A 27379-nucleotide genomic window follows, 5' to 3' on the forward strand; every position below is an offset into this window, starting at 1 on the left:
TGTTAAGGCGGCGAGGGGGGTGTGGACGGACGGACTGATGGATGGTTGGTGGCGTGTCCTCGCATTAGCTTAAATTGTACGCGAACAGGTCGGAAAAAAGCGAGATGGTTTTTTTTTTTTCCGGCGTCATCCCTCTTGAGGTCCGCCCTCAGGCATTCGCAGTTTTGGGCGCCCGCTGATGAAAAACCTATGGTGCCGCGCTTGGACAGCGCGCAGTTTCCAGTTTTTTTTTTTACGAGAAAAGATGGTTTTTTAGCTGCTTTTTTTTTTTTTTTTTTTTTTTTTTTTAATAAGAAAAGCTGTTTGTAGTTTGTTTTTCTTCTGCGGAAAGAAGATTGCTGCTGCTTTCATGCAGACTCTTCCTCTCCGCCCTTCCCCAACCCCACCTTTTAAAGCGCCGTAGCCCTTTTCAGAGATGGCGTACATTCCCCCCCTCCCCCTCCGCTCCCGTAAATTACCAGCTTTAAACAGATGAAGAGGTTTCAAAAACACGTACCCAAAGGTGGCAAAGGCTGAAAGGCAAGTCCCACCGTGTGGGATGTGCTCATCCCCGCAGGCCGGGGGCAGCTCCTGTCTCCCACCCGGCCTCTTGGCACAGGGCCTGTTACCTGATAGAGTTACCCGAGGGCAGGGGAAGAGAACACCCAGAGGTTGCTCCCAAGGGCTTGCGGGCGATGTTTCTCTCATTACACTGCTCCCTGGCACTTGTTATTGTTTACTTAGTACCAGCACGTCGTACTCTGGCTGCCTCCAGCTGCAAACACGACGGAAGCCTTTGGTGGGGGAACCTTTGCGTGTTGCTGATCAAACTGGACCGTGCTGGCTGTTCTCTGAGCACTCTGCCTGAGTCTCCATAAAGGCCCCACTGTGCTTGGAAAACCAGCACATCAAAAACTCGGAAAACAAGATGAAGGCCAGTGTGATCTCGCTTAGCATTCTAACTACCCTGATGGTCAGAATTTGGTAATGCTACGTGGAGTGTTGGGTCAGATTTGCTGAGGTCAGATTTGCTGAATGAGGGACTGCCTCTGCTGAAGGTTATTCAGTATCACGATTGGGGTTGGTTTTTTTTTTTTAAATGGAGATCTTGGTATGGACTGGACACCCTGCTTATTAGGCTGTGTATTTTGATGCTGGTTAATATAAAAAAAAAAAGGCAATTTGCAGTTGCACTATCACCACGTTTTTCACCCCACTGATTCCAAAGTTCAAGACAGCAAACTCCTAGTCTAACATTACACTAACAGAGTAATGTACTAGAGTTTTGAAAAGCACATCAACCAAAAAGCTTTCATTTTCTCATTACGCCATTGCGCTCATTAGATATGTTCCTTCTAACTTTACATTAACCCAGGGCAGGGCATGTTAACATGCAAGGTTTGCAGAAGTACAGGTCTTTTAGTAACAACAGAACTCACAATAGCACAGGTTATGCAAAATGGGTACAGCACAAGGTTGGCTTGTTTTGGTCTCTCTGGCACATATAGATTGCATACCCCAAGAGGCACAATGATCCCATGGTTTCAGAAGCAATCAATCATGCATTCTGTATTCTCAGAGGTCTGAAACAATAAAGAGCCCAGCTCAGCTGATGCTAACCTGCCATAAGAAAATGGCCATGTTGACTTTCCAAATTGTTTGTAGTGGCCTCAAACAAATATGTTTATGCAAATGTGTATGTATATTTTCTAAGAAGCTTTATAAAAGATTAAAGTGACATCTAAAATTAACTTCAATATAGTGGGGTGTTGGGTGTAGATATGTGGCAGTGTTCTACAGTCATTTGTGCCTGATAAAATAATTCTGCATAAAATGTTTTTCTATTATGGTAATTTTCTCCAGCAGCAGTGTCATTAATGCAGTGAGAGCAACTCTAGGTAGACAACAGACATATGAAATGTTCTTCAAGGATATGCATTTCACCAAAATCAATTAACACATAAGAATCCTGTCTCAGAAGAGCCAAAAGCCATGTCAAGGGCAAGTGCACTGAACTTCAGGGCCCCTCCTTGCACCACCTTTCCCCGGCAAACTGCTCTCCCAGCAGCCAACCCTGTTGTAGGCAGCTGAGGCCTTTACATATTTAGCAATGATTCTCTCTTGTCTGTGTTCCAGGAACTTGTCTTGTCTCCCCTTGACCCACACAGCACCATTCTCTGTCAGGAGTTCCCTGACTCTGCTCCCTCTCCTGTGAGGGACAGGGAAAGCAGAAGGTGAGGAATGTGTATCCACAGGGGCTGCTATTTTCCTCTTACGCTGCATGACCCAGTCAGTGGTAAGACACGCTAACACCATCCAATCTTCCACTCCAATCATACTGTTCTTCAGCATTTTTACAAAGTTCTTTGCATCTGAGCACCATCAGCTAGAAGCAGCTTACTATTTGACCACAAAGCCTAATCGTATCAAATACAAGCAAAACATTTCTTTTTTTTAAATCCCAAGTAAACAGTCTGTATTCTAACACACAGTAGGTCTGTACCAATTAAATACAGTATGGCAGTATATAAATTACAGTTCTTTACAGTAAATAGTAAAATACGAGAGTCCGCTTACTGTACACAACAATCAAAGAAAGAACAGCAGCTTTTCAGTAAGGTCCCAGGTATCTCAATCATTCGCTTGCTAAGGAACAAAGAACAGATACAGCAGGCCATTCACTTCACTCATTTTTTACCATGTTACTTTACAAATATCCAGAACGCTTGTACAGGCATCTACAGTATCTACATGTGGAACAACCTTCTTAGGAATTCATGAGCACCAGACATAAATCCCTCCATCATTCCCATTATTAAAATAAACTTTACAGATTAAAATTACTTTAGCAGGTTCTATTTCATCTTGATAATAACCAGCAAGTAACAAGTGCAAAGTTTGCAGTCATGATCCATTTACTGCTTCTTTGTTTCCCCACTTCCCCCACACACACCCAAAAAACCCAAAACCCCCTAAAAAATCCAAAATGTTGTCCTCTCACACCCTTGCAGTAATACTGTTTCTGCAGTCAAACTGCCCAGCTGCTTATGTTAACACGTGAAATGCCAGACGTATATAGCTTCAGGCATCATTAGTCATTCCAATCAAATGCCAAGTCAGCACAGTGGCAGGCCTCTAGGAAGACAAAAAATACGTAGCAGTTGGATATTTCAGTGTGCTTAAACACGGAACATAAGGCTGCACGGTGCCCAGTGACTAAAAGAAACATGGCACCAAGTTACCAGTTAAAACATTTACAATAGAAAGATATAAACAGCAAATATGTCAGTCTAAAACAAGTTCTTTGGTAATTAAGAACAGCAAACTGTAGCTTTTTTTTTTCCCAAATACGGATTTACATCCTGTTTTTTTCCACAATAAAATAATCTTTTGTTGTTTAAAATATATCTCCCAAGTTGTTGCGTAACAAATAGTCCAGTACCTCAGTTATCTACAGATCAGCTTTAACTGTATTTTAGTGTGCAGCCGTATCTGCCCACTGGCAGACAAACTATAGATACACATTCATATATATATAATATATATATTATTTATAAAAAATTAGAGAATTAAGTCAAGGACTCTAGAGAATACACATTCCGTATGGACAGATTAAAATGTACAATAGCTTCAAAAATCCATAAAGTTTTCTACACAGTAATGCGTGTAGTAAGTGCAAAAATACTGCAGTTTAGTTAATCCAAGATTTCCTGTTTTCCTGTTTCCTAGAAAAAGCAGAAGCCGCTGCATCTCCTGAATGGCAGAAGACGTCTCCTCCTGTCTTAGGAGTGGCTGATGAGCCTTGAAGCACAGAACTTTTCCGTTTCTCCGAAGTGGAAGATGCCTGACACCGTGAAGTGCTACTCCATTTCCTTGTGGAAGCTGGTGCTTTACTGAGGCGCCCAGGACGAACAAAGACACCGTGTCGTGGTTTGCAGTGGAAGTACTCTTTGCCTTTTACAATTCCATCGTGCTTTCCTTCAACGAAAAGAAATGCACAGGATTAAATGTTGGTACTTTCATTAGCACATATAATTGAGGTGCTGAAGCGTGAATAGCTTTGGTCATCTGCAAAATACTCAAGATTGTTCATGCTGAGTCATGAGGCCAGATGCTCACAATACACTAGGGCGAACAAAACTTGGAAAGGACGGCTTGAATTGTAACCAAAAAGATGATTTTCTAAAATATTACTTTGTTAACTAACAGTTTAAAAAGTCAAGCACTTGTTCATAAAGTGAACTGTCCAGCAAACCAATTGCTTGCAAAGCTTAAAATTTAGCTGCCAGACAAACTTCTGGTATCAGTGATAATATGTATTATCTAAACTACTAAAAACATCATCTTAATGCTTGCAGAACACTGACTTTTTCTGACCCCTCTGAACTGAAATTAAAGAAAACTTGTATCCTGGAATTCAGCTTTCCCCACTGGAAAACAAAAATAAATCTCTGAAAGCCACTGACAGCAAACCAATTTGACAAGTGATGCACGTTGTCAGCAATGCCCATGAACGTGTGTGCATGTTGCTTTTTAAAAAAAAATCTGCCCATTTTAGGCTTTTCTTATTTCTCTGATCTGTAAAAACAGATGGGTACCAATGGGAACTACTACAACATGCAAAAACATTATTCTGCATAAAGCAAGAAGAGCAGGGCTTTAAGACAGATAAAAGTTGATTAGAATATCCCTATAAACAGAAAGTGGAGAATATCAGATACCAAGCTTCATGAAATTGGAGAAACTTCCCAGGACTGAATAGGAATGAACTGTACTGCAATTTTAAAAATTGTTCACGCTAACTGCACAGATAACCCAGAGCATATTTGGTCTTACCCAGCTGAACATTTAGTTCTACTCCAACCCAGATTCCAGCTGAAAAATCCACTGTTCCAACGTATCTCACTGTGCCCATCTTATTACTTCCAACACAGACTTGCTCGCCCACAGCCACCCAGCTAGGCAAGACTTGGGCTTGATCTGCAGAAGCACCTTCTTCACAATCAGAACCATCCAAGTGGTCCTTCGTAATAAAATCGTCTATGGAAGTATCAGGATAAGTCTCAGGATCTGAAGTCTCTTTTACCAGTACAGAACAAAAAGGGCTCTCCACGGCACCTGCAAGCCGGTCGCCTGCTGCTGCTGCAGAGCTCTGCTGGCCCACACAAGTGCTCTGCTCCTTGTCAGGGCCTTGGGGTGACACTGAGGCGCTCACTCCATTAGAGGACAGAAGGGAACACGACTGCGGAGCCGTGGAATGGTCAAAGTCCTTCCCATCTTCGACGCCCATGAACTCTGTAAAGGAGTGATCTTCCAGAATGTCTGTCGTGTGCTCCACTGTTACTTCGCGTGCTGAAAATTCAATTGTACAACAGGTATTTTTGCTATCCAAGGAGCTCAGAGCTGAAAGTGATCCAGTTCTGGGTAACCGCTGAGAGTCTCTGTCAGTGGCACTGAGGGACGGTGGTACTTGCTCTGTTAAGGCACTGTTTTCTTTCAGTGGTAACACTGGTAACTTTTCTTTCGCTAGCTCCTTTTCTAACTCTCGACATTCCTTGTTCGAAGAAGATCTTAAATCATGTGCAAGGAATGATCCTGCGGGATCATTAGAGTCCAGCTCCTTTGTGTGACTGGCTAGCTGGTCTGTGCTATCACTACAGGGAACAAGCATGTCAGACAGGGTAGCGTTAGAGGCACTGTGGGAAAAGTAGCCACTAGTAATACTGCTAGTGGTGGGGCTGCGGGATACCTCTTTCTCAAGAACACGTGAACTCATGAAGTCTGATTTAGAAGAGAACCACTCCCTGTTCTCCAGGCTAGCATTGTAAATACTGAAGTCAGCAAACTCCTCCGGTACATAAGGCCGGAAATTTTGAAAACTTTGTGGACTTATCAGTTTCTTATTAATGGCCTCCAACTCACTGTCTTCCTCCTCAGAGTCCTGCAAAAGAACAGAGAGTTGAATGGGATTAGGAACCGATGGCAGTGAGGTTTTCAAAATAAGCTAACTTTCCTTGATTTTTTTATTTCTGAACGTGGAGAAATATGTACCTTTAATATCCTTTAACTGAAGAATGGAAGACAGCATTGAAAAGAGTGGCTGGGAATGTGCCCTGTCTACACTGAGCTATTTAATTTTTAGAAAATAAATTCTAAATAGTTCAGAAAATATAAAACAATAAATGGAAAGTTATGTTTACATGTTTTCATCCATGTATGATAAACCTTTTACCCCCATGACTGTGACTAATTAAACCTATTGAAGGCATTCTATAGAACTAATTGACCACCTAACAAGATAAATATAAATATGAATGGGAGCCACAGTCTTTGCTGCAATACCCAGGTTTCTATTAAACTGATATCAGCAAAGCTAAATAACCTTTTTTACCCACGGCTATCATACCTGAACGCATTCACAATGCTTGAAAATAAAGGCAAAATTATCAAATACTACAGTGAATCTTCAAGGAAGCATTTGTGTGCATACATGTACATGTCTGGAGGAAAATAAGCGACACTAATCAGCCTGGCAGAATTTGGAGATACCTCCTTGAATTTCCCTTTGATAATGAGTGGGAATGCACTGTGAGCAGACCCGCAGATGTGGCTTTCACAGAGTCCATCAGAAGCTGACGACTTCAGTCTGTAAAGATGCATCTGAGAAAGACCCCAGCAACACGGTGGTGCTGCTCCCACCAGGATATAAAATGCTGATATAAAATATAAAAATGGTGATATAAAATGCTGCAGGCAGGACTCCACATGGATGCTTTTTTAAGTTCTTCCTTTTTCTTATACATATGGGTTTATTTACAAATGTATGTGTGCAGGTATAAACATACATATATGTATACACACATATACATATTAAAAATGGTTAGTTTACAGGGAATTCCTTCTAGAAAGAATAGTATTTTCAGAAAAATGAAAACTACTGAAGTACTTCAGAGAAATTCAAGCTCCTATTATATCTCAGTTCCTTTATCTGCATCATAGATTTCAAATACTGATCAAGGCACATCCTGTGTGGTACCTAAAGTAGTTTGATGCTTTCAGGCACCTGCTATGAATCACCAATGTAAAAGGAAAAGCATAATAGTTAACCAGATGACCACTGAGAACCAATGCATCAGGATAAACAGCCTCTTGAAAATGTTTATGATACTTTGTAATAGCCAAGACTGTTCAAATAACTTTGTACGACAAGGCTTCATATGTGCAGAAAGAAAACAGGCTTGTTCAGTTTGCCCATGTCAGAATAATGACAAAATTGTTTAGGCTGGAAGGCATCTCTTGAGGTGAATTAGTCCAATCTCCCACTGCTCAAGCAGGGGTCAGCCAGAGCAGACTGTCCAGAACAGTGTCCTGTTGGATGAGTTTTGAGATCTCCAAGGATGGAGACTCTATAACCTTCCTGCACAACTCATGCCAGTGTTTGACCACCCTCACAGTAAACAAACTGTTTTCTTGTGTTCAGATGGAATCTTGTGTGTTTTGATTTGTGCCCATTGCCTCATGTCCTGTCACTGGGCATTGCTGAGAAGAGTCTGCCTTGTCTTCACCCCCTCCCCACCAGGTGTTTGTATGCATTGATAAGACGCCCCTGAGCCTGGACTCCTTCAGGCTGAACAGCCCCAGACCTTCCAGCCTCTGCCTGTATGTCAGATGGCCCTTATCTGTAACAAAGTCTCATTTTCATTCCTACCGTGTTCAAGCTCATAGCAGATATAATTCAATCATATTACCCATGCAGAACAGCCTCTTAAGCTGACTCAAGATTTTCAGTAATATTACATTTTTGTTGGCACACCAATCAGTATCTGAAGAAGATGCCTCTGCCTGTCTAAGTATATCTGACAAATCCAACCATATTTCAGATTTTAAAACTTGCTCAAATAAAGGCTTTGCATCCTTTGCTTAATCACTTTTACAGCTCTGCTTCAGTTATTTCTCATACAGAATTTGGATAAAGGCTTTAGTTTGCAATTATTTATTTCTCTGAAGAGGAGTTACAGTGTTATGAAATATCACCTAAGACTATGGAGAATTATTTATATTATTGAAAATCTTGTAATTTACCTCTAAAATCTACAGGCAGTCCTTTTGGAAGTAAAGGAAATAATCAATATCCACTTTATTGAGACTAAGAATACCCTTCCAAGCTCTAAAGCATTATGAAACATCTTCATTGCATATTGCAGTATACCCCTCATCTCTGAGGGCCCTTTTCTCAACTATCCTACTTGCTCCTTCCCTTTCACCCTTTCCACTTCTGCAAATATAAGTTCTGCTCTATGCAGGACCTTGTAGTTTATTGGTTTTAAAACATTACAAACTAAGAATTTATCAAATACACACTTTTTTAAGATATGAACTCCAAAGTAATAAATATTTCATGAAGGAAGTATTTCTAGGTGATACTAGTTAAACATCCACTTGAGATCGGATGGCATTTTATAACAAAGTTCTTTGTATCTCCTTTGAAACTTGCAAGATTCCTCATTTGACTGAAAAAAAAAGGAAATCTTAACACACAAGGGGTCTCTGTTCAGAGTCAGACTGGATAAGAGGCTATAACTTAGAAATGGATGTACCGACACACAGACATTGGTTACTTGTTTAGGAAAAGTCCAACAAGTAAACACATCGTCAGTCGTGTTGTTTTAGGGTTCTCTGTCATTGTAAGTACAAAAGCTAAGGTACAGGGAACCAGTCTTCTTACTAGAACATGTGTTATGAAGAATGCTGCAAATAAGTGATGAGACACCACCTTGTGACACATAAAAGATGCCCCTGGTGGGGACAAGACATATTTTTTTTCAGAGCTTCTCTTGAGTTTCCAGATTGGGAAATGCCAGAAAAAAAGCAATTTCAGGGTTCTTCTAATTTCTGTGGATGTAAGATGTGGGGAAAAAAGAAAGAAAATGCCTTGTACTGCTCAGGCTATTGGCAGAAATAAAGATAAAATCCTTGAAAAACTGGTAAGGAAATGTCAGCCACTTCCCTGGGACATAATAGAACGACTATAATGAAAAACAGATTTAAGAACTGGTAACAGTAAGAACCTGACAGCAAGAACTCAGGAGATGAGACTATATATCAAGTTTTAACAGTAACAGAAGCAAAACAAGCAAGAACACAGAGCAGCTTCCCTACACCTGCTTTGTAATAAAGATACTGTGTAGTTAAAAGTTAAAATATCTGAGTTTTAAAATCCCTAAATTATACCTCTCAAGTAACATCAAGACATTAGTTCCCATTTTACTAATTTGAAAATCAGTAATACTTTAGTGGTTGCACCACTGGTTCTTCCATTTTCATTGCCTGCTAGGAGGGTTTCTTCTTAGCCAAACCCCCCTTGGACATGTTAATTACAGGCAGGATTTAAATACACTTAATATGAAAACATTTAATCTGACTGTAACATAATCTACTGCACTCATTTATTATATAGAACATGCCCTTATTATCATGCTGTTTTGAAAGAGTTTCAATATCAAACACGTGCAAGTACTGTCTGAAATTTCAGGCTGAATGCCCTATTTCAGGCTAACTGAATATTTTTGTTAACTGCTTTTTTTTTTCCTCCTTTCAACAGATGTGTTTTGAATACTCAAGAAAAGTTAAGAACAGATCTCAGAGAAACATGAGAAAAAGGCCCAACATCATTCTTACACCTACTTAGATGCAGAACATCAATCTAGTTAATATTATTAGTTTCCTGTATGTTTAGTTGCTTTACTTCTATGGCATCTTTTAAATGCTGTAAGATGCAAGTGAGCATCCCACCTGAAGCAACACCAAGCATCCAGTTTTAGGAGTACGACTGAGGCTCTGTACCTTGGAGCAGTCATTTACAGTATTGATTAATGATGTGAAAACTTCACTTTGCATCAGATAGAGAGGAGCAGACAGCTGAAGTTTCATGTGGAGCTGTGATGCTGCCCTGGTGTAATCCTTGAACTCATTCTGAGAGCACTGTTCATCCAATTGTGTGTATGCTCCAGCCCAGTTAAAACATAAGACTTGCTACAGCTCTGAAAAACATGGGGTAGCCAGGGAAGCCTACATTCCACAAAAGCTTCTTTCCTAAAGTGATAAAAAAACCCCAGAAGCCACCATTTGGGTAAACACAATGCCATAAGCTGTCAGGGTTACGCAGAGCAGCCATCTCAACCTCCTCCCCACTAGTAGCTGCTAGTTCTTGCCTGTCTCTCCAGTAGCTCAAGGGTCTATAAGGTGATGAGACAGAGGGCTAGATCCAAAGGAAATATAACTCCATCATAGTCTAGACATCGACCGGATGGATCAGTTCCCTTGATCTGACTCCCTACGCAACCAAACAAAAAGCTATGTTCATGCAAGGGAGAAGTCAGTGCAAAGGTTGGAACAAGCAGCTGAGAACTGAAAGAACAGCTCCTTCCAGGGTCCTGTTTGCTACAGCAGGTTTACAGTGTTCAGTGAATTAGTTCCATTCTAGTTGGAAAAGCCTGGTGGCAGGATGTTGCCCTTTTCCAGCTCTGAAAGCCTCTGCATATCTTTGGAAAGCAGCACAAGCAAATACCTGGGTTAATTCAGGGCATGTACGGGGTGGGACTTTGTTTTCACTCAAGGGATTAAAACTGCCCTCAAGTTGCTATGGAAAATTTTGTAACAATTTATTTTCCAGGGAATGTTTTTTCAACCCTCTAGAAGATTTTGTCTTCCAAATACCTTCACGCTATTTTGTATCAGTGACTCAGTGCAAGTCAGCATGTCAGCTACCTTATGGAAAATTAACATGATCAAGAATGAAACAGCTGCCACCCCAAACCAGCAGCCAAGTTTCAAATATATACACCAGAACACTCAGGATTCTTTAGTCTAACAACCTAAAAAATAGCATTAGAAATCCAGAACAGATTTTTTACAGGCTTGGCTATATGGTAGGAATGAAAATAACTGTTGAATAGGAAGAATCCCTCACTAGCACTTTGTGGAAAAGAGACCAGTAACACTTAGAGAAAATAATTTGAAGGTTCTGAATTTTAAATCTAAAGCTCTGATTAAAGCAAGTATTTCCAGCCATATTCCACAGCCCCAAAACCGAAACCATCATACAGCAGAGATGATGATACATCTTTTGTTGAAGCAGCAGTGAGAAAAGGATTTGTCAGGTGAAGATTAAAATAAAAGCCCTCCACCTCAATTCCACCTGAATTATGATGAAGACAGGTTGCAGGTTAATTAAGAGCGGCAATCTTATTTTAGTCATATTACTTCCACATCAGGCAATTATAAGCTTTTTATAGTGTACCCACACCTGAATGCAGGGTTACTTACACCAAATGGGGTCATTCCATTTACTCTGGGGTATAGTCACAAAATCTAGGTAACATACAAGGTATATTAGAGCGACAACAGCATGGTTCACTAAACCGTCCTTTACTTGGATCATCTGTTACCTGTAAAAACTAAAGCCTCCCCTCTCCCCCCACACTCCCCAAGACAAATCACATATAAATATTAAAACCCAAAACAAAACAAAAACAAAACACAGGAACCCAAATGAGTTAGTTCCAACGACAGATTGCATTTGCAAGCCAGGCAAGCAGCTGCTATAACCATTACCTACTACCAGTGACGAGGGGTTAAATCCACCTTACAACTATTTTTTCCTGCTGCAGTAGCGTAAGTGCCTTAAGCCCACCACCAAATAGCCCTAAGCCCACCATCAGGCCTCGAAACAGAAACTGGTTCAGAACTTACAATCTTTTCCTCACGTATGCTATTGCTGTCTACAGGCATGCTGCTGGCACTGCTTCCTGCAGGCACAACACAGACAGCACAGTGCACCCGAGGCGGAGGCATGCTCTGCAAAGGTTAAGACACACAATACATCACACAAACCACAGCTCTGAACACGGTGCTAAATGCGTGCCAAGTTAGAAAGGCATTAGGACGTGATGAAAGTGAAACATCCATGCTGACCATATATACATCAAGTTAATAGGCAGAGAAACTCATGCGCTCCTCCTAGAGTTTTAGGTTAGGGAATAAAGGTCAGAATTGTAACCACCCTAGAATACTGTTTCACAGAATTATGTCTTATCTATGAAAAAACACACCAACATCTTGCTGGAGAGAAAAAAAATGTAGGTTACTGCTACTTTAAATTAGAAGTATCCTGTAAAAGAGAATACTTACCAAGAAGTAAAAAAAATAAAATCAAAAAACACCCCCAAAAACCGCCCCAAAACCCAAATTTGGTATTTCAGGTAAAAGGCAAACAGTGAAATCCCACCACATATAAAGATTGGCCTGAACAATTTTCACCAGAGAATTAGAAAATTCTTTTGCAACAGATGCAAATGATTTACCAAGTACACAAAATCACTCATTCTCCTTTAAAAAAGCAGATAGCTTTTCAAAGATTACCTCTTGACTAAGCAGAGGCCGGCTTTCAAGTGGGGTCTTCCTTTTGTGTTCCTCTTTCACTGGCATTAAGGGCTTGAAAAATTTTGGTGGCTGAGGAGAAAATGCTTTAAAAGGGCTGGCCATTAAAGCATGGGAATTCTCTGCTACAACACCTAGGTAAAAAAGCAAAACCACTGTATTTCAGTTCTTCATATCTTGATTGCCAGAGCATAATTCAAATAAACTGGAGGTTAAGCCACGCATTTGGCAAGTTGCTGGCTGTAGAAAAATGTCAATACTTTAGTATTCAACCACTGGCCTAAGCATGAAATAGCACAGAGCAAAACGAGCTCCTCTGAGAAGTCTAGAAATGGAAGGAAAGCAGAGAATAGCAGTATCTGCCCCCTCATTCTGAGCTCCAATATTTCTTTCCATCTCAGTCATAATAGTGGGAAGTGTCCTTGAAATGGAACTGGCAAGCTCTTTGCTTCCTGTGCCTCACCTGACCTGCCCAACTGCAAATCTGCCCTGTATCCAAGCTAGCCATCCTGCACAGCCAGGATGATCAAAAAGGAAATTATAAGCAAGGAAGCAATAAACTCTCAGTCCCACTTTATTGCAGCAGTATCTCTACCTGTACTGCCTGATCTAGAAAAGCATGTTACAATGTGACCCAAAGAAAAGAAGGCACTGTGACACACCGACATGGTGGCACAGCAAATATCCAAATCATGGAAAGAACCTGTGAAAGGACACTTCCCACTTTAACAGAAGCATCTTCGTTTTCAAATTCATAAAATAACAGCACCTGCTTTTTGTTCTTTTGTGTGGTTTTGGGTTTTTTTTTTTGGTTTGGGTTTTTTCCTTTTTTTTGTTCTAGTGTTTTGATTCATATTTAGTTTGTTCTTCTGCCCTTCTCTTGCTTTTTTTGGTTATCCACAATTTTACACCTTTTCCTGGATATCTTATGCATTTCTTCCTTTCTCCCCTACTTCCAGATTACGTTTAGCTCCTAAAACAAGAAGCTGGATAACACCTTTAGTAGGAAAAAAGCACTGAGAATTTAATTTTCAGTTTAATGCAGTAAATAAAAATCCACCAGCATTGCCACTACGTGTGTGAAGTCTCACCACTGCCATCTTTGCTCTTGCGAGGTGACTCCCTGGGTAAAGTACCATAGCATGATACATCTTGATAACTGGAACAGCAGTCAGATATATCTAGGTGACTTTCAGACCAACCCTAAAGAAACAAAAATACGTAAATCTGCATGCTGATACAGGTAAACATGGAAAAAATTATAGGTAAACTCCTTTTTTTTTTTTTTATTTTAAATCAAACAAAAACCACAAACCAAAGGTATGGTCTGACTTCAAATAATTTTCCTGTCTCACACAAATGGGTTATTTAAAAGCTAATCAGCTTTTCACTGAAGTATATAGAGTTTTGCTCTAACTTTAACTTTCTTAAATATCAGTTTATACAGTTCTTATATGAAAAGCAGAGAAAGACAAGAAGGTTTAATTCAAAATAATATATAATTGGTGCAGCATTTTTAAAATTATTATGTAAACACATTGCTTTAAAAATACTGGTTTTCTTTTTTTTTTTTTTTATTCTCAAATACCTCTTGCTTCAATTGGAGAGTGGGAAATCTGAGAATGTTTGTTGTCATATCTACGTACCTTATCATCTTCATCACAGGCAGAAAGATCCAGTCGGCTACAGGATACCTATGGAACATCAACAGACAGAATGACAAAATGCCTTTTATGAATAAAATATAATGCCTTGAGGAAACACTGTGATCATTTACTCCTAACAACTTTTCTGCTATCTCTTTTCAGATAAGATTATGTATAAAGAGAGCTACATTTCTGCTGTTTGAGTGGGTTATAGAAGAGCACATAAAATGCACACAAAATGGAAACTATCCCTTACATTATGAAAAAAGTTAAAGGGACTTGGAGGTAAAAGTAATCTGAATCAGGGCAGTTGTCATCCTAAACTACTTCCAAAACAAATATCCTTATGAAAGGAGAAGAGTTTCAACCAACCTCCCCCACTTCCCTGTCAACTTCATTATCTCCCAGGATGGACAGTTGTGAAGATGGGTTTCAATTCATGGCAACATTCCCACAGGTTGGTTACTCCTAGCTCAGAACAGTCATTACTATATCACATTGTGCAAGCATTATCAGCACACAAACAGCAGCTCCCTTTCCCTCTAGTGTTAACTTCCCAGACAATAAAGGGTCCTTACATTGTGGACATTTGGAGTGCTGATGCTTCTGCGGATGTTTCTCACTTTGGTGGAGAGAGCCTCTTTGACTGTGACTGCCTGTTTAAAGAAAACAACACACTAAAAAACAATGTCATGGTCTCCTCAAGAGAAATGATCAAGCAGGATAGGTACTTTTTTTCAGCGTGGCTAACAGCAGCAATCAGGGCTTGCATTTACAAATCTGAATTTGCACACACAACCACCAAAGTTTCTATCTGAAATTCATTCTTTGATCTCTGCCTGTTCAGGTTCCAAGTACTGCACCATTGCCAGCTATAGTTACTAGACTCACCACTACCGGAAATTTGTATTTCACAGAAGTATCTTAGTCTTACTTTAATCTGTGCAACGTTCTCTAGAAAAGCAACACAGTATTTTTAAAAGAGCAATCATCTCTTCTTGAATTCTCATAATCCAGTGCAAAGGGTGCAAGAAATGTTTTTTCCTTGCCTGCCTTAGTCGTTCAAGGCTCAAAATGTTCTCCACTTGCAGCACGCCGCGGGTGTATTTTTCAATGTAGGTTTCGCCATCGGATGTGCCCTCGTTCTCACTCCTCGCAGCCATCAGCGCTAAGGTCTCACGATCCTCAATTTCTTCTGTAGCCTAAATTACAAGTTGCACTATTGAAGCTTTTGAAAAGTGAAGCCTATTACTTTTCATGTATTGATTCACTTTTTTGGACAAGCTCAATCCACAAATTAATTTGAATTGATAATCAGTAAACTTAATTATAATCAATGATTCAGGGGTTTTCAATAGAGATGTAAATGATACTGAAGAAATCACACTTAGGAGATGTTTTGTGCATTTACTGTAGTAAATGCACTTCTAGAAATAATGCATATATAACTTGAAATCACATATGTTCAGGATTAACTAATGACAACTTCCTAGGCAAGGAAATGTAATTTCCTTTCCAAATCTTAAAATATGCTGTGATTTCTCTGGAGCTTAAAATTTAAGTACTACTGCAAAACAGTGACAGTTACATGGTGACAAGACTATTTATGTTTTCATTCATCCAGTTTGTTTACCTTTAAAATAAATCTTATAGTACATTTACGATTTGTATGAGCTTTTTCTATAAAAAAGCAATTTATATTCCTGGAAACTCAGCTTCCCAGCTATTCTGTTTTCATTGACAAGAACACTCCTCTGAGTACTCTCTTTATTCTCCCTGTAGACACTAATGTGATTTCAAAAATAACTCTACTACAAAAACTAAGTTAAACACAGTAGAAGAGAAAATAAAATCCCCACAGTTTTCAACTGTTTAAAGATAAACATGATCTCACCACTGAACTTCACTATAGACACTCTGGCAAGCTGCCTCATATCAGCAAAGCAGGACATTTACTTCCTAATCAGTACCAACCACTGTAGTAGATCAGTTCTGTTTCTTTCTGTGAATTTGCCAGAGAAATATGGTATAATTTACCTTTGGTATATTGGATACTATTTCATAGGTCACTCCACAGGCATAATATATATTTTTCAAGGATATTCTCCTTTTCAGGCTCTGGGTAAAACTCTAGAAACAAATTAATTTTCAGTTATTGTTTTGATAATTGTTATTTATGACATCCCAAGAAATGCAAAGGCGCAATGAAAAATTTGATTGTGAAAGCAGACAAGACACTAATTCATTAAGTTCCTTTTTAGCATTAATGATACTTTAAGTACTCTTCACAGCTCTGTGCTCAGTACAAAACACTACTAAGTTCAATCAGTTGTGAAATGGCCAGTTCAAAGGAATATACCAGAAGTACACAGCTTCACTGCAACTTACAAATACCTAGTTTGCATTATCTTTCATAGGAATTGGAGAGACCAAACTTTAAAAATTAAGTAAGCAGCTAAAAAAACATATTAATTAAATTAAGATTATGAAACAAATTAAGGAATAAAAAAATAGAAACTTATTACCTGCTTGTTATAAATATTGGCTGCAATCCTTTTGCGTAATACCAGTTCCATTGCAGCAGGATGACTGAGCTGCACAGTGGTCTTCACTATTAAGTAAATTCTCTCATTCTGAGGAGTTACCCTATTCAGGTGCACTGAATCATGGACAGAAGAGTCCCAGGCAGCAGTGGCTGAAACCTATGCAGACAAAGTAAGTGGAGGAAGGAAATCGAAGATTCAATTACTCTAACAACAGGTATAGTTTGCAATGATTTAACATGAAGTAAAATGATTCTTTAATGAGAGAAAAATCAGCATCATTGAACAAAGTGGAGTGAAACCTCCTTTACATAGTAAGGAATTTACCAGAAGAAGCATAAAAGGGGTATTAAGATGCTGGAGAAAACAATCATGACCACAATCCCTGCACTGTGCAAACTCTGCTCCAAAAGGAAGTCTTCACACAGCTGGAGACAGAAAGGAAAGCAGAAGCAAGACTGGAAGAAGCAATTCAAATCCTATTGCTATTGTATTAGAAGTTTATTTATTTCAATGTAAAATCTTCCATCTATGTTGGATCAGGTTATAACAGCCCATACAGAATAAACATGCTCCCATTCCGTAGAATGTTTTTTTCCTTCCCCCTGCCTCCTCCCCAGCTTTGGTGTCCCATTTATTCTGGAAACAGTCTCTTAAGCAATGGCCTGAGTAGGCACAGAACATGCAAGAAATGAGTCAAGAAATTCCAAAATGGATTCTGAACCATTAATTTCCAACAATTCACAAATTGAAAATCAATTCCCAAATGAAAGAAGTTTTATTTAAGCATTAAACTTTGCCCAGAGTGCACAATAAACACAGTAGTTTTCTCTATTGAATTAAGAGCCTATGAGAGAAATGATGAAGGGATGAGGAAAGCAGAAGGGATTTTGAGTCAGACAGGTGAATTATTCTTTTGCCAAGAAGAGCTAAGACTTATCTTCTCTGAATTAAGGCAGAAGAGCTAACAAGTCATATCCTCTTAAATTCCAAATAAATAGACCAGAAAATAAAGGCAGCACTAGATACAGATGGTACAAAAACGTACTACTGCTACTGATTAAATACACAGAAGTAGAAAATAAATAAAAAAACATAAGAAGAAAGCGTTAACATAAGCTGCAGTTGTCAAGAAGGAGGCTTGCTAACAATTTACCTCATCATCACTGTGTTTTATGATCGGCAGATAAAAGAATGGACTCCCATGCTCCTTTGGTAGTATTGAGTTAACTCCTGATGCATGGGGACCTATAAGTTGTTCATTGGCACTGAGGTCATCAGCTAATGAAACAAATGTGCAAAGAATGAAATAGTTTTATACCAAGGATATTAATTTATAGAGGCAAAGTTGTAATACAAAGTTGTAATAAAGTCCTACTCATATTTCATAGTACATTTAATCCTAATTAGTCTTATTACTATGCAGAATTTTGAAGGCAATTTCAGCATACAAAAGAAAATGAGAATAGGCTTTTAGCTAAATAAACAAAAGTTGTGCAATGATCCATCAATCTGTTTAAATATCGTATTTGATCTTTTGTCTGCTAATCTCTACTGATAATGAAAAAACCCCAAACAAATAAAAACATTCCTTATGAACATAGATGAAGGAAGAGGGTATTTCACTTTCCAAAAGCATCTGCTAAAGCAGGTATTAATGCACTGCTTATATAAATATGTCTAGTAGCCCACTTCAGTGCTGGACATGACAAGGCCTGTGGATCCTCCTCTGCTTTATGTTCAGGTTTGTAATTACAGACTTGCTTCCTAAACAGTCCTTAAATGTGGTGCCACCTCTGGTCTCTTGTTACTTACACTGTGTATCTGTGTTTTAGGAATATGTATCAATAGTGTCCTCACATATAAAACAAAATGCTCACTATAATCCTAAACATGCTCTTCATTAAAACAGCTGTTTAAGACTCTACAGATACCTCAGTGAAAGGAGCTCTGAAAGCATTGGGAGATTCTCCATCTGTGCTTTGATGACACATGAATTTGTACATCAAAATGTTTACAGGATTTTCTTATGTACTGTTTGATTCAAACTAAGCTTGCTTTCTTATGCTATTTTCTGTATATATGGCCTATCTCTGTACTCATGTGCTCCCTGATTTTTATCTTTATTTTAAAACAGTTGTGCTTAATTATGCCAACATACAGGACCAAATGAAAAAGCATTTTACAAGCCATATGAGACAGTGTTTGATTTCTTACACATTTCAGATTCATTCTTCCATTTAACAATTTATTGACCCAAACTAATCCCCCACTTTTCCCTCCCCAAGTTTCATAATCTGCTGTTACAACGTACCATTCAAATCAAGGAAGAGGACAGGTATGTGTGTTTCCATTCCTGCAGGTGGAATCCTGAAACAAAACAAACTGCTGGCAACAAGGAAGGCAAATTCATACCTAAGCTAATTTGGGTCTCCATGCAATATTCATTAACTGTAACCAATGGCTAAAGCTGTCAACATTTTGATGGCTACTCTGAACGTCTATGTGGCACAGAAAATATTTTGTCTACACACAGAACTAAATGAAGTGCTTTGCCAAAACTTAATTCACACTGCACAACACATGTCATTTGCTGTGAGGACAAAAGTTTTAAATGGTCTGTTCTGTTCCTTACAAAGGTAACTGGTTGCAGTCATCTCATACATAAAGGTCAGCAACTTTTCAAGCTGTAACTATGGCAAGGCATAGTCTTTATATCAATGAACACACTTTTAGCTACATGACCACAGGTGGATGAGAGGAAAAAACGTGAGAAAAAGAGTATAACTGCATCATTCACCCACTGAAGAAGAGATATTGGGTGTTATCAGAGACATCAGTGTACCCTTCACTAGAGCCGTATTTCTCGCCCACACTTTCCCAAATCTAACGTTTCATTCCTCATTTTTTGTGATCTTAGTTAAAACACAGATTTAAGTGAAACTAAAAGAAAAATATATTATAAACTCAAATGAATCAGAGAGAACACATCCTTCGGAATCAGAGTTTCTTCCGTCCCCACCCCCTACCAATGAAATTATCGTGTGGTTTACCATCAATATTTGAACTCCTCTTTTTCTGAAACGAATCAAACTGCAAAATAATTTTCTCAGAACTGCATAAAGCTGAAAAATACTATGTTATATTCAAAAGTGATTTTCAAACCTTGAAAGCTATTTCAAAGCTACTTTATGCAATATGTTAACTAAACAAACCTTTCTCACATTCAAACCAGCACCTGACCTTCTAAGCCTTCTGCCAGTAAGTGGAGTTTACAGTACTACAGGAGAACATAGAAAACTCTAAAACATCCTTAGATTTTTACCTTGTAGTGTGCAATGTTTATGTACAAAAAGCTAACAGCTCCAATGGTTTTTCTGAACATACCAATTTGCGGGGGCACCGGGAATTCCACTGCCTGGTGCTGGAACAAACACTGCATTCCTCTCTTCTGTCAGCCCTACCCACTGCTCGACCAGCCGGGCTTCTCGTTCTATATCTTCCTCAGACTTTTCTACAGTGGAAGATATTAGGACTACATATGAGACACAATTTTTGCAGTATAGGGCATAAAGTACTTATGACAGAGACTTCAAGGTGCAAACCTTGTTTGTTGCTGATCTTTTGGATCTGCTCATCTAAGTATTCTCTGCGTTTTATTAATGCATCAGACCACCTTTCTCGTACACAGTTTAAATCTTCTTCCTAACATGGAAAGAGATAAGAAAGTTATTAGACTATGTGGTTAAGAATAAAGGCAGTGGATTTCGTGGTAATTTAATTAGAATTTATATTAAATGGCTTGCACGATGCAGAAAACTTTTTTCCCCAAATGACATGCACGCTGATTAAGTACCTCATCACCCATGAATGGAAGTTTATTTGCTTTCAAGTCTAAAATTCCAATAGGAGGAAAAGAAAATGTGACTGCCTCTGCTGCTGAACAGATTATACACCGTAGGCTAATTACTCACAGAAGTGGCAATCAAACTTTTGAACAGCATATGGAATAAGAAAATCAGGTATCATCAGTTGATCGTAAATTCTCCTGAAGATTAGACAGGCCAGTACTCCCTCAAACCTGCACAAAATTCCATTGCTAGCAGCTGCCATCAGTGCAATTAAAAGATTTCTCATGCAAACAAAACCCATCATGCAATCATGCGTTGTGGTATCACAGAAAATCTAGTTCGTTCTTCTCTGTGATATGCCAGGAAGCGCATAAACAGCCCGCAAGAAGTTAGTACCTTAGATGATATTTTTGAGATTGCTGTGAAACCTAATACATTATCTCAAGGGATGTCAGCATTCTCACCTAACTGGTTCTACTTCTGTAAGACTGCCTATTAGAAATAGGTCTTCTATGAAGAAGTCTGAAATGTATTTTACTTTTTTAGGCATTTCCTCTTCTGCTCTTTGTCACCTTTTAAAATGACTCTTCTGTTATACTGCCTAAATTCTGACTGCCTTATCACACAGAAAAACAGGCTCAAGGTCAGGTTTTGTGCAGATAAAAAAAATTGCTTCACTGAAGCTTCTGTATTTACCCCCCCTATTCACATTCTCCCCTCTCTCTCCCAACAAGCATTTCAGAAAATTGCACAACTTAAAAGGTTATGTTTCCTTTAGAAAACAAACAAAATAGCCTAAGCTGCACAATTTGGTTGGAAAAGATGCCTGCAGCTGCAGGTGGTTGTTCTTTTCCCTGTGATACTGTAAACTGTTTTCATTCTAAACTAAAGTTTTTAAGCTTTTATTCCCATAGCAATTCATGTAGCCAGTTAGGAGAGCTGACTGCAGAGTACTACAGAAGAGAGGACACTGTAAGAGTATAAAGTCACAAGGTAAACTGAAACAGCAGTGTTTTATAGCCCAGGTAGCCTCTTAAATGCACAGCACATGTGTATTTCAAAGCTGCTTTTGCTTGCTCCATTAGGCTTGTTCATTTGAAAGTTTCTGGCTATTAGCATTAGCTGTGCCCCATGCCGCAGGATTGACAGCAACAGCAGCAATACCTGGTAACTATCCATATCACCACCATCATCCTCCTCCTTCTGGTAGGAGAAAATAAATTTTGTAAAACACAAAAAAAACATGCATTTCTCTCAACAGAAACTCACAGAAATAACCCAGAACACGAATACAAACATTTCTGCCACAAACTTTTAAAATGTTAAAATTACAACATTCAAATAACCAAAGTCTTATTATCACGTAGAAAGATTTTTTTTTCATTACAGACTATAGCAGCTCAGCTGTGATTTGAATATTAGTGAATATATTCATAAAAAAAAACAAAACAAAACAAAAGACCCCACAGAATACAGTGCCAGAGAAAGGACTGAGCAAGCAGATCACTAATTGCAAGTTTTACAATTTCATCTGAATCTAAGTTTAGAATTACTTGTGGTACTGAATGCAACCCTTCTGACAAAAGGCACCTTGCTTCCCTGGGTTGCCCATTCCACTTGTTTTTTGCCATCACTGTTAAAATAATGCTTTATTTTCAATATGAATTTGTCCAGTAGCAGCTTGAAATCATTTATGCTGCTTAAGGACTTTTCTACTACGTGAAATAGCCCTTTCCCATTCAGTGACAACTATTTTTGATTCTGATCAAATAACTCAGTGCTTTTTGAACAAGTAAATAGTATCTCACGACAAGACATTTACTCCAGTAATTTTTTTTTTCCTGTTTTTCCCTTCTGGAAGGAAGGGAAACTAATAGCACTAGGAATCTAGTATTAATCACCTCTACACAGAAAGGTAAAAACAATTTCCATATTCCTGCTGTCTTATATATATTAGAACACCACACTCAGTACTTTATCAGTTACATGTTGAATTATAAGCAAAAAAATAAGCAAATTTAGCACCATATGCTCGTGTTATATGTATTAACCTCAAACACGTGTAAAACTGCAAATAATGTACCAGTGTGCTAAGGTCCCTTTTGGAATTATGTTGGTCTAGAACAACAAGACCAAACCAAACTGAGAAATTAACTGCCTTACCTGGTAGCTGTCCAAGCCCCTTTGCAGTTTGGTTGATCTGGCAGTCACACCACCTACAGAGACTGAAAGAATTGCTTCTACCATGAGAGGCAACGTCCCCGAATGCTGTACGGGTTTCACCGTCACCTGAACTCTGCGAGAATGACCCTGAACAGGAAATTGAGAAAAGAAAGAAACTAAGAATAAAATTAAGAATCAATCTGAGCATAAACAGGACGACAAGGAAAAGATACATACCTGCCTAAGCTGGAAAATTCCTCCTGTGTTTACATCTTTTGCCTGATGGAGTTCAACTGCAGTATATTCTCCCATCTCATTCAATTCTTGTATGGAAATCCACATTTCTATTCTTCGAGTTACTTCACTCCACCTAAAAAGACATCCCCACAAAAACTAATGGTTGCCTCAAAGTATTTTGTGCACCACAAGCATTAGAAAGCTTTTAGAAAGTTGATGGAAGCATTCATTTGTAATTTATTTGTACCTGTCTCTCAGTGTCCTAGTTTTAGCATGAAGAGAATCAACTTCCCAAACAGAGCTGCCATTGCCAGTACATCTGTGACCCCACACCTCAATAGCAAGAGCTCCTTCTGAAATGAACTCCAAGAACTCCTCTGTGACATTCACCACATAGTCCTGGCAGTAAGGAAAACCAAACCACATTCAATCAAATTATATATTTGTATCTCCTCAACTAGTTTGTAAGGACTTGCCAAACAACGAGCTACCTGCATGGTAAGACAATACAGTTTGCATCATAAAGCTTGACTCCGGACAAGAAAGTTGTAAAACATCATCATGTCAGCAGTTCCTGCTTATGCATTTCATGCTTTGAAAATTTCCATTAAAATGATGTCACAACTTACTGAGCTTACCAAACAAGTATTTAATCAGATGTCATTATATAAACTACAGCTTCCTCCATGCATTAAAGACAATATCTGAATTTAAAAGATCACTAATTAAAAGACTTTTTCCCCTTTGTTACGTTCGAAGAAGTGATGAAGCGAAATATTAAGGCATTCTTAAATATAGTCAAAAGTCATTGGTTAGATGACTTGACTCCCTCCTTCTTCCCCCAGTAAAACAAGGCTCAGATTCTAAACAGTTTATATCAAACATACCTTCCTCCTGGTAACACTGTTTCATAATAAAAAAAACTTACCTTACAGTGAGAGAAAGTCACTGTAAAATGAGCATCTTTGCTCTGAGGTGAAGGCACATCTGGATCTACCACTGGTGCTGCTACTGTTGACTCGCATTGATCCCAAAATGTGTATTGACAAAACACAAAGTTGGAGAGATTAGGTGGCAGTCCAGTTGCTTCTTTTATTTTTACCTGAGGAGACAAAACAGATGTTGTCATAAATTTGATTGTTTCTTCTTCAATTGCAAATTGACGACCAACAGCCAAGAAAAATTTTTAAGGACAGTAAGGATTTCCTCATTTAGGAAGTCTTATTTTGCATTTACAGAAATGTAGATGCAAGGAAAGCAGTTACATGCATCTAACCCATGTACATGTTTTCTTCGAGGAAGCTGATAAGCTTGAGTGGAGAGAAATGCTTTATCACAGAAGAAATGAAATCCATACACCACCCATAGATACTACATTACATGATCAAACAAACCACAGGAGACAGTTACAGGGAAAAACTGTTTCTCCCTCTGTGTCTGCCAAGGACAGTCCTTGTAACTTCAGTATTTAAGATGTAGGCCTGCATATACTAGAAACTAACGCTAATTAAATCAGCCACTGTCAACCAAAGACTGACCTACACTGAACTGGAACAAGAGATGTCTTTTCTGAGAATTTTCAGGAAGCAATAGTCTACATAGCTTGGTAACTCTCAGACTGACTACATAGTTACAGAGGCCTGAAACTTAACTTCATCATGTTCTCACTTACCCTGCAGGAGAGCTTTTTTGCTCTGTGAATAATTTCTCCGTTGTTATCCATGACTTCCAGACTCCCGCTCTCGCTGGAGTTCTCAGACGAGTCATCTCCTTCTACTACACGTTCTGGGACAGACCCAGTGACTCGCATTACTTCAACATGCAACCGTCCTGCAACCTAAAGGCAAGCCAGACAAATACTAAGAACCTGTGCACAAGGGACTTAGATATCTACCATTTTAATGTCTAACTCTAGGAAGTGTGCAGAAACAGCACTGAGCAACTTTTGACTACCAAACAAAAAGCAACAATGTCAAGAAAGAGAAGAAAGTAATAATAAAAAAAAATAATAAAAAATTTTCAATGCACACACAGCAGAAATGGTAACGGTAAGGACTGCCTCAGAAATGGTAACTGTAACAGTGTAAGGACTGTACTTCAGAACTTCAGTGTACTGGGTTTTGCTCAGTTACCTACATTTATACTAGGAATTTTATTCTACTATTTTAGCAGCTGGGCAATTGTAAAGAATTACAGGAAAACATATGTGGTGATTTGAAACACACTTATTCACTGGGAAACAAGACAGCAAGCACCATTTGCTTGTTAAAGCATCAGTGTACATGAAGCCTCCCAGCACAAAGGGCCCTGTGATCCCAGATAGGAGTTCCCCGGTGTGCCCAGCCCAGCTCTACCTCGCCCTGCTGGCTGATGATGGGCACAGCATACTGCAGCTTCACATCATAGAAAAGGCACTCCAGGAACACGTTGGCGACGCCAATCAGGTTGTGGTTCTCCTGCGCTTCGTAAAAGGGATCACCTCTCTTGCCAATCAGCTTCCTTATCTGTTTTAGAGATAATAAAAGCGATGTCATAAAATCATCAGCGTGGGAACAGAAAATCAAATAACCTCATAGCATTACAAGATCATGGCACAAAAATGATGTCACTACCAATCATTTCTGTTCCTTCCTGTTACACAAGTAGAAAGAAACTAGAAGCGTATTACAAATCTGAAATTAAATCTCTGAAATAAGACATCATATGATCCTAAGGGATATAGCAATATGATGATCTACATTTTTTAGCAATGTCAAGACAAAGCAGATTTAACTGTGAGCAAGCACAGTTGCGGTTGATTTCAAAATATCTCATCTTACTTTTCTACTCCGTTTATACTTTTTAAATGAGAGGACAAATCATCCTCAGGTTGAAAAGCTCATCTGGCTGCTGGGGACCACTACAAGGGCAAAAGAAAAGGTGCAGGATGATTCCCACTTAAGCCTACAAGTGTTCTTACTATTCCCATAGAGCTGACATCACACCTGCAGCATTTTCTGTGCACATACCCCAAACAGAGCCACAAAGAATTCATGCAGATTCCTAGCACAATATGCACTCCTCAGTGGATTTGTTAGCTCCTTCCCTTCTCCTCTTTCACCCTCAACACATGCATTTGACCTACGTGTTTCTATGTAGCACATAGAACACATGCATTATGGATGACTTAGGTCATGGAAAGGATGATCCTGGCTCAGGCAGACATAATGTATTCAAAGGATGTGCTATCAGTTCTTACTAAAGTCAGCAGCAAAATCATCGTTGTCTTCAATGGCACAGATGAAGTGCTTGACCTCCCCTGTGTTATGATTTTAGAGATTCCCACTGTCCCGTCCAAAGCATGTAACAAAGGCACAACAGTTGTTCAAACATTTGAGATTGATTCTTGATACAAGTAATTTAGGTTGCTCCTTATCAGCCACAAGAGAGTAAGATATCCTTCCTATGCACTTCTACCTGGATACTTAGATGATGTCTCCTGTAACACCAAATGTCATGTCTCTTGCCAGTAAACAAGCAAGCTTTTGACAAGTCTCACACTTGTCTGCCAAGGCTAATGTCCTACTTAAATTCTCAGGAAACTCCACTTTGGTTTTGATGGAAATACTGATGCAGACTAAGTATCTTCAATTGATTTCTTCACTGCTTTAAGGCTGGAGGTTATACAAATGAAACTAAAGAATATTTCATATTTCAAAATCACATTTTACCCCACTCATATGTTCTGCACCTTGAGTGCATATAAGCAGTGTATCCTTACTAGCTTTGATACTGACTACAATTTAATAATTTTATTTCTAGTGCAGCTTGTTGCTTCCATTCAGAGCTGGTGGTCATCTGCATGGCACCTATATTATGCCAGGAAAACATATGCTCTTAGTGGTATCACGAGTCACTACTTCAGCACAATTATATCTGACCTCAGCACGCTAACATCTGAGAACACAAGAGAGGTAGGACACAGCTGCGTTTTATTATGCATGGGCATTTTGAATATTTAGTATTAGTCATATTGGTTTTGTATTAGAGTTTTGTTTGTTTGTTTGTTTTTAAAAATATAACACAGTTCCCTAATGTTTCATACACAAAGTCATTGCACTTTCTCTGTACAACATATTAAAAGGGATTAAAAGAAAACAAACTTAATCTTTGATCCATTTCAGAAAATATATAAAATACCTCAGGAATTTTCTCCTTCCACTCTTGATAGAGTTCTCTCATGTCAATTAATTTGTTCTCTAGTTTCTCAATAGTCCACACTTGAGTACCTTTTCCTTTTCTTCTCACTTGAATAGCAGGTTCGCTTACTATCGCACCTCTCTAAATCAGAAGAAAAAACAATCATTGCAGGAAAGGTGCACATAAGTAGTTTAACTCTTCACTCAAATTGCATTCCTAAAATGGAATAAAATACAGGACATGGAGCTTCTCTCTTCATGCTAGTCATAATACCTCTGTCCTTAGACACTGAATGCCCTATACATCTCTGAGGATCCAGATCTCTTTATCCTTCTCAAACAAT

General features: G+C 38.8%; 1 protein-coding gene and 1 long non-coding RNA gene across 10 annotated transcripts in view; one reads left to right on the top strand and one right to left on the bottom strand.

Annotated features, from left to right (window-relative positions):
* The first annotated feature begins 3 nt into the window (after nt 1–3).
* Nucleotides 4–8820, top strand: LOC135419326 (uncharacterized). The gene is made up of 2 exons (XR_010432925.1): nt 4–88; nt 3709–8820. It is a non-coding gene; the product is annotated as an uncharacterized LOC135419326 (long non-coding RNA).
* Nucleotides 2406–27379, bottom strand: part of KIF13A (kinesin family member 13A) — a 106756-nt gene continuing 81782 nt past the window's right edge. For 2 of the 9 annotated variants that reach the window (XM_064665337.1, XM_064665310.1), the window contains 22 exons: nt 27037–27177; nt 25212–25361; nt 24530–24694; nt 23786–23959; nt 23105–23256; nt 22858–22990; nt 22621–22767; nt 21622–21660; nt 20212–20311; nt 19994–20120; nt 18921–18976; nt 17763–17887; nt 16589–16765; nt 16101–16193; nt 15113–15265; nt 14642–14719; nt 14064–14111; nt 13509–13620; nt 12400–12551; nt 11731–11835; nt 4816–5920; nt 2406–3957 (listed from right to left, as the gene is read on the bottom strand). In XM_064665337.1, the coding sequence (XP_064521407.1) occupies nt 3671–3957; nt 4816–5920; nt 11731–11835; nt 12400–12551; nt 13509–13620; nt 14064–14111; nt 14642–14719; nt 15113–15265; nt 16101–16193; nt 16589–16765; nt 17763–17887; nt 18921–18976; nt 19994–20120; nt 20212–20311; nt 21622–21660; nt 22621–22767; nt 22858–22990; nt 23105–23256; nt 23786–23959; nt 24530–24694; nt 25212–25361; nt 27037–27177 (3819 nt within the window). In that variant the 3' untranslated portion in view covers nt 2406–3670. Of the gene's footprint in view, nt 3958–4815; nt 5921–11304; nt 11350–11730; nt 11836–12399; nt 12552–13508; nt 13621–14063; nt 14112–14641; nt 14720–15112; nt 15266–16100; nt 16194–16588; nt 16766–17762; nt 17888–18920; nt 18977–19993; nt 20121–20211; nt 20312–21621; nt 21661–22620; nt 22768–22857; nt 22991–23104; nt 23257–23785; nt 23960–24529; nt 24695–25211; nt 25362–27036; nt 27178–27379 lie in introns of those variants that run through there. The other 7 variants (XM_064665347.1, XM_064665319.1, XM_064665355.1 and 4 more) reach the window with 5 other exon arrangements.

The sequence above is a fragment of the Pseudopipra pipra genome, chromosome 1, assembly GCF_036250125.1.
Source record: "Pseudopipra pipra isolate bDixPip1 chromosome 1, bDixPip1.hap1, whole genome shotgun sequence".
Lineage (NCBI taxonomy): Eukaryota > Metazoa > Chordata > Aves > Passeriformes > Pipridae > Pseudopipra > Pseudopipra pipra.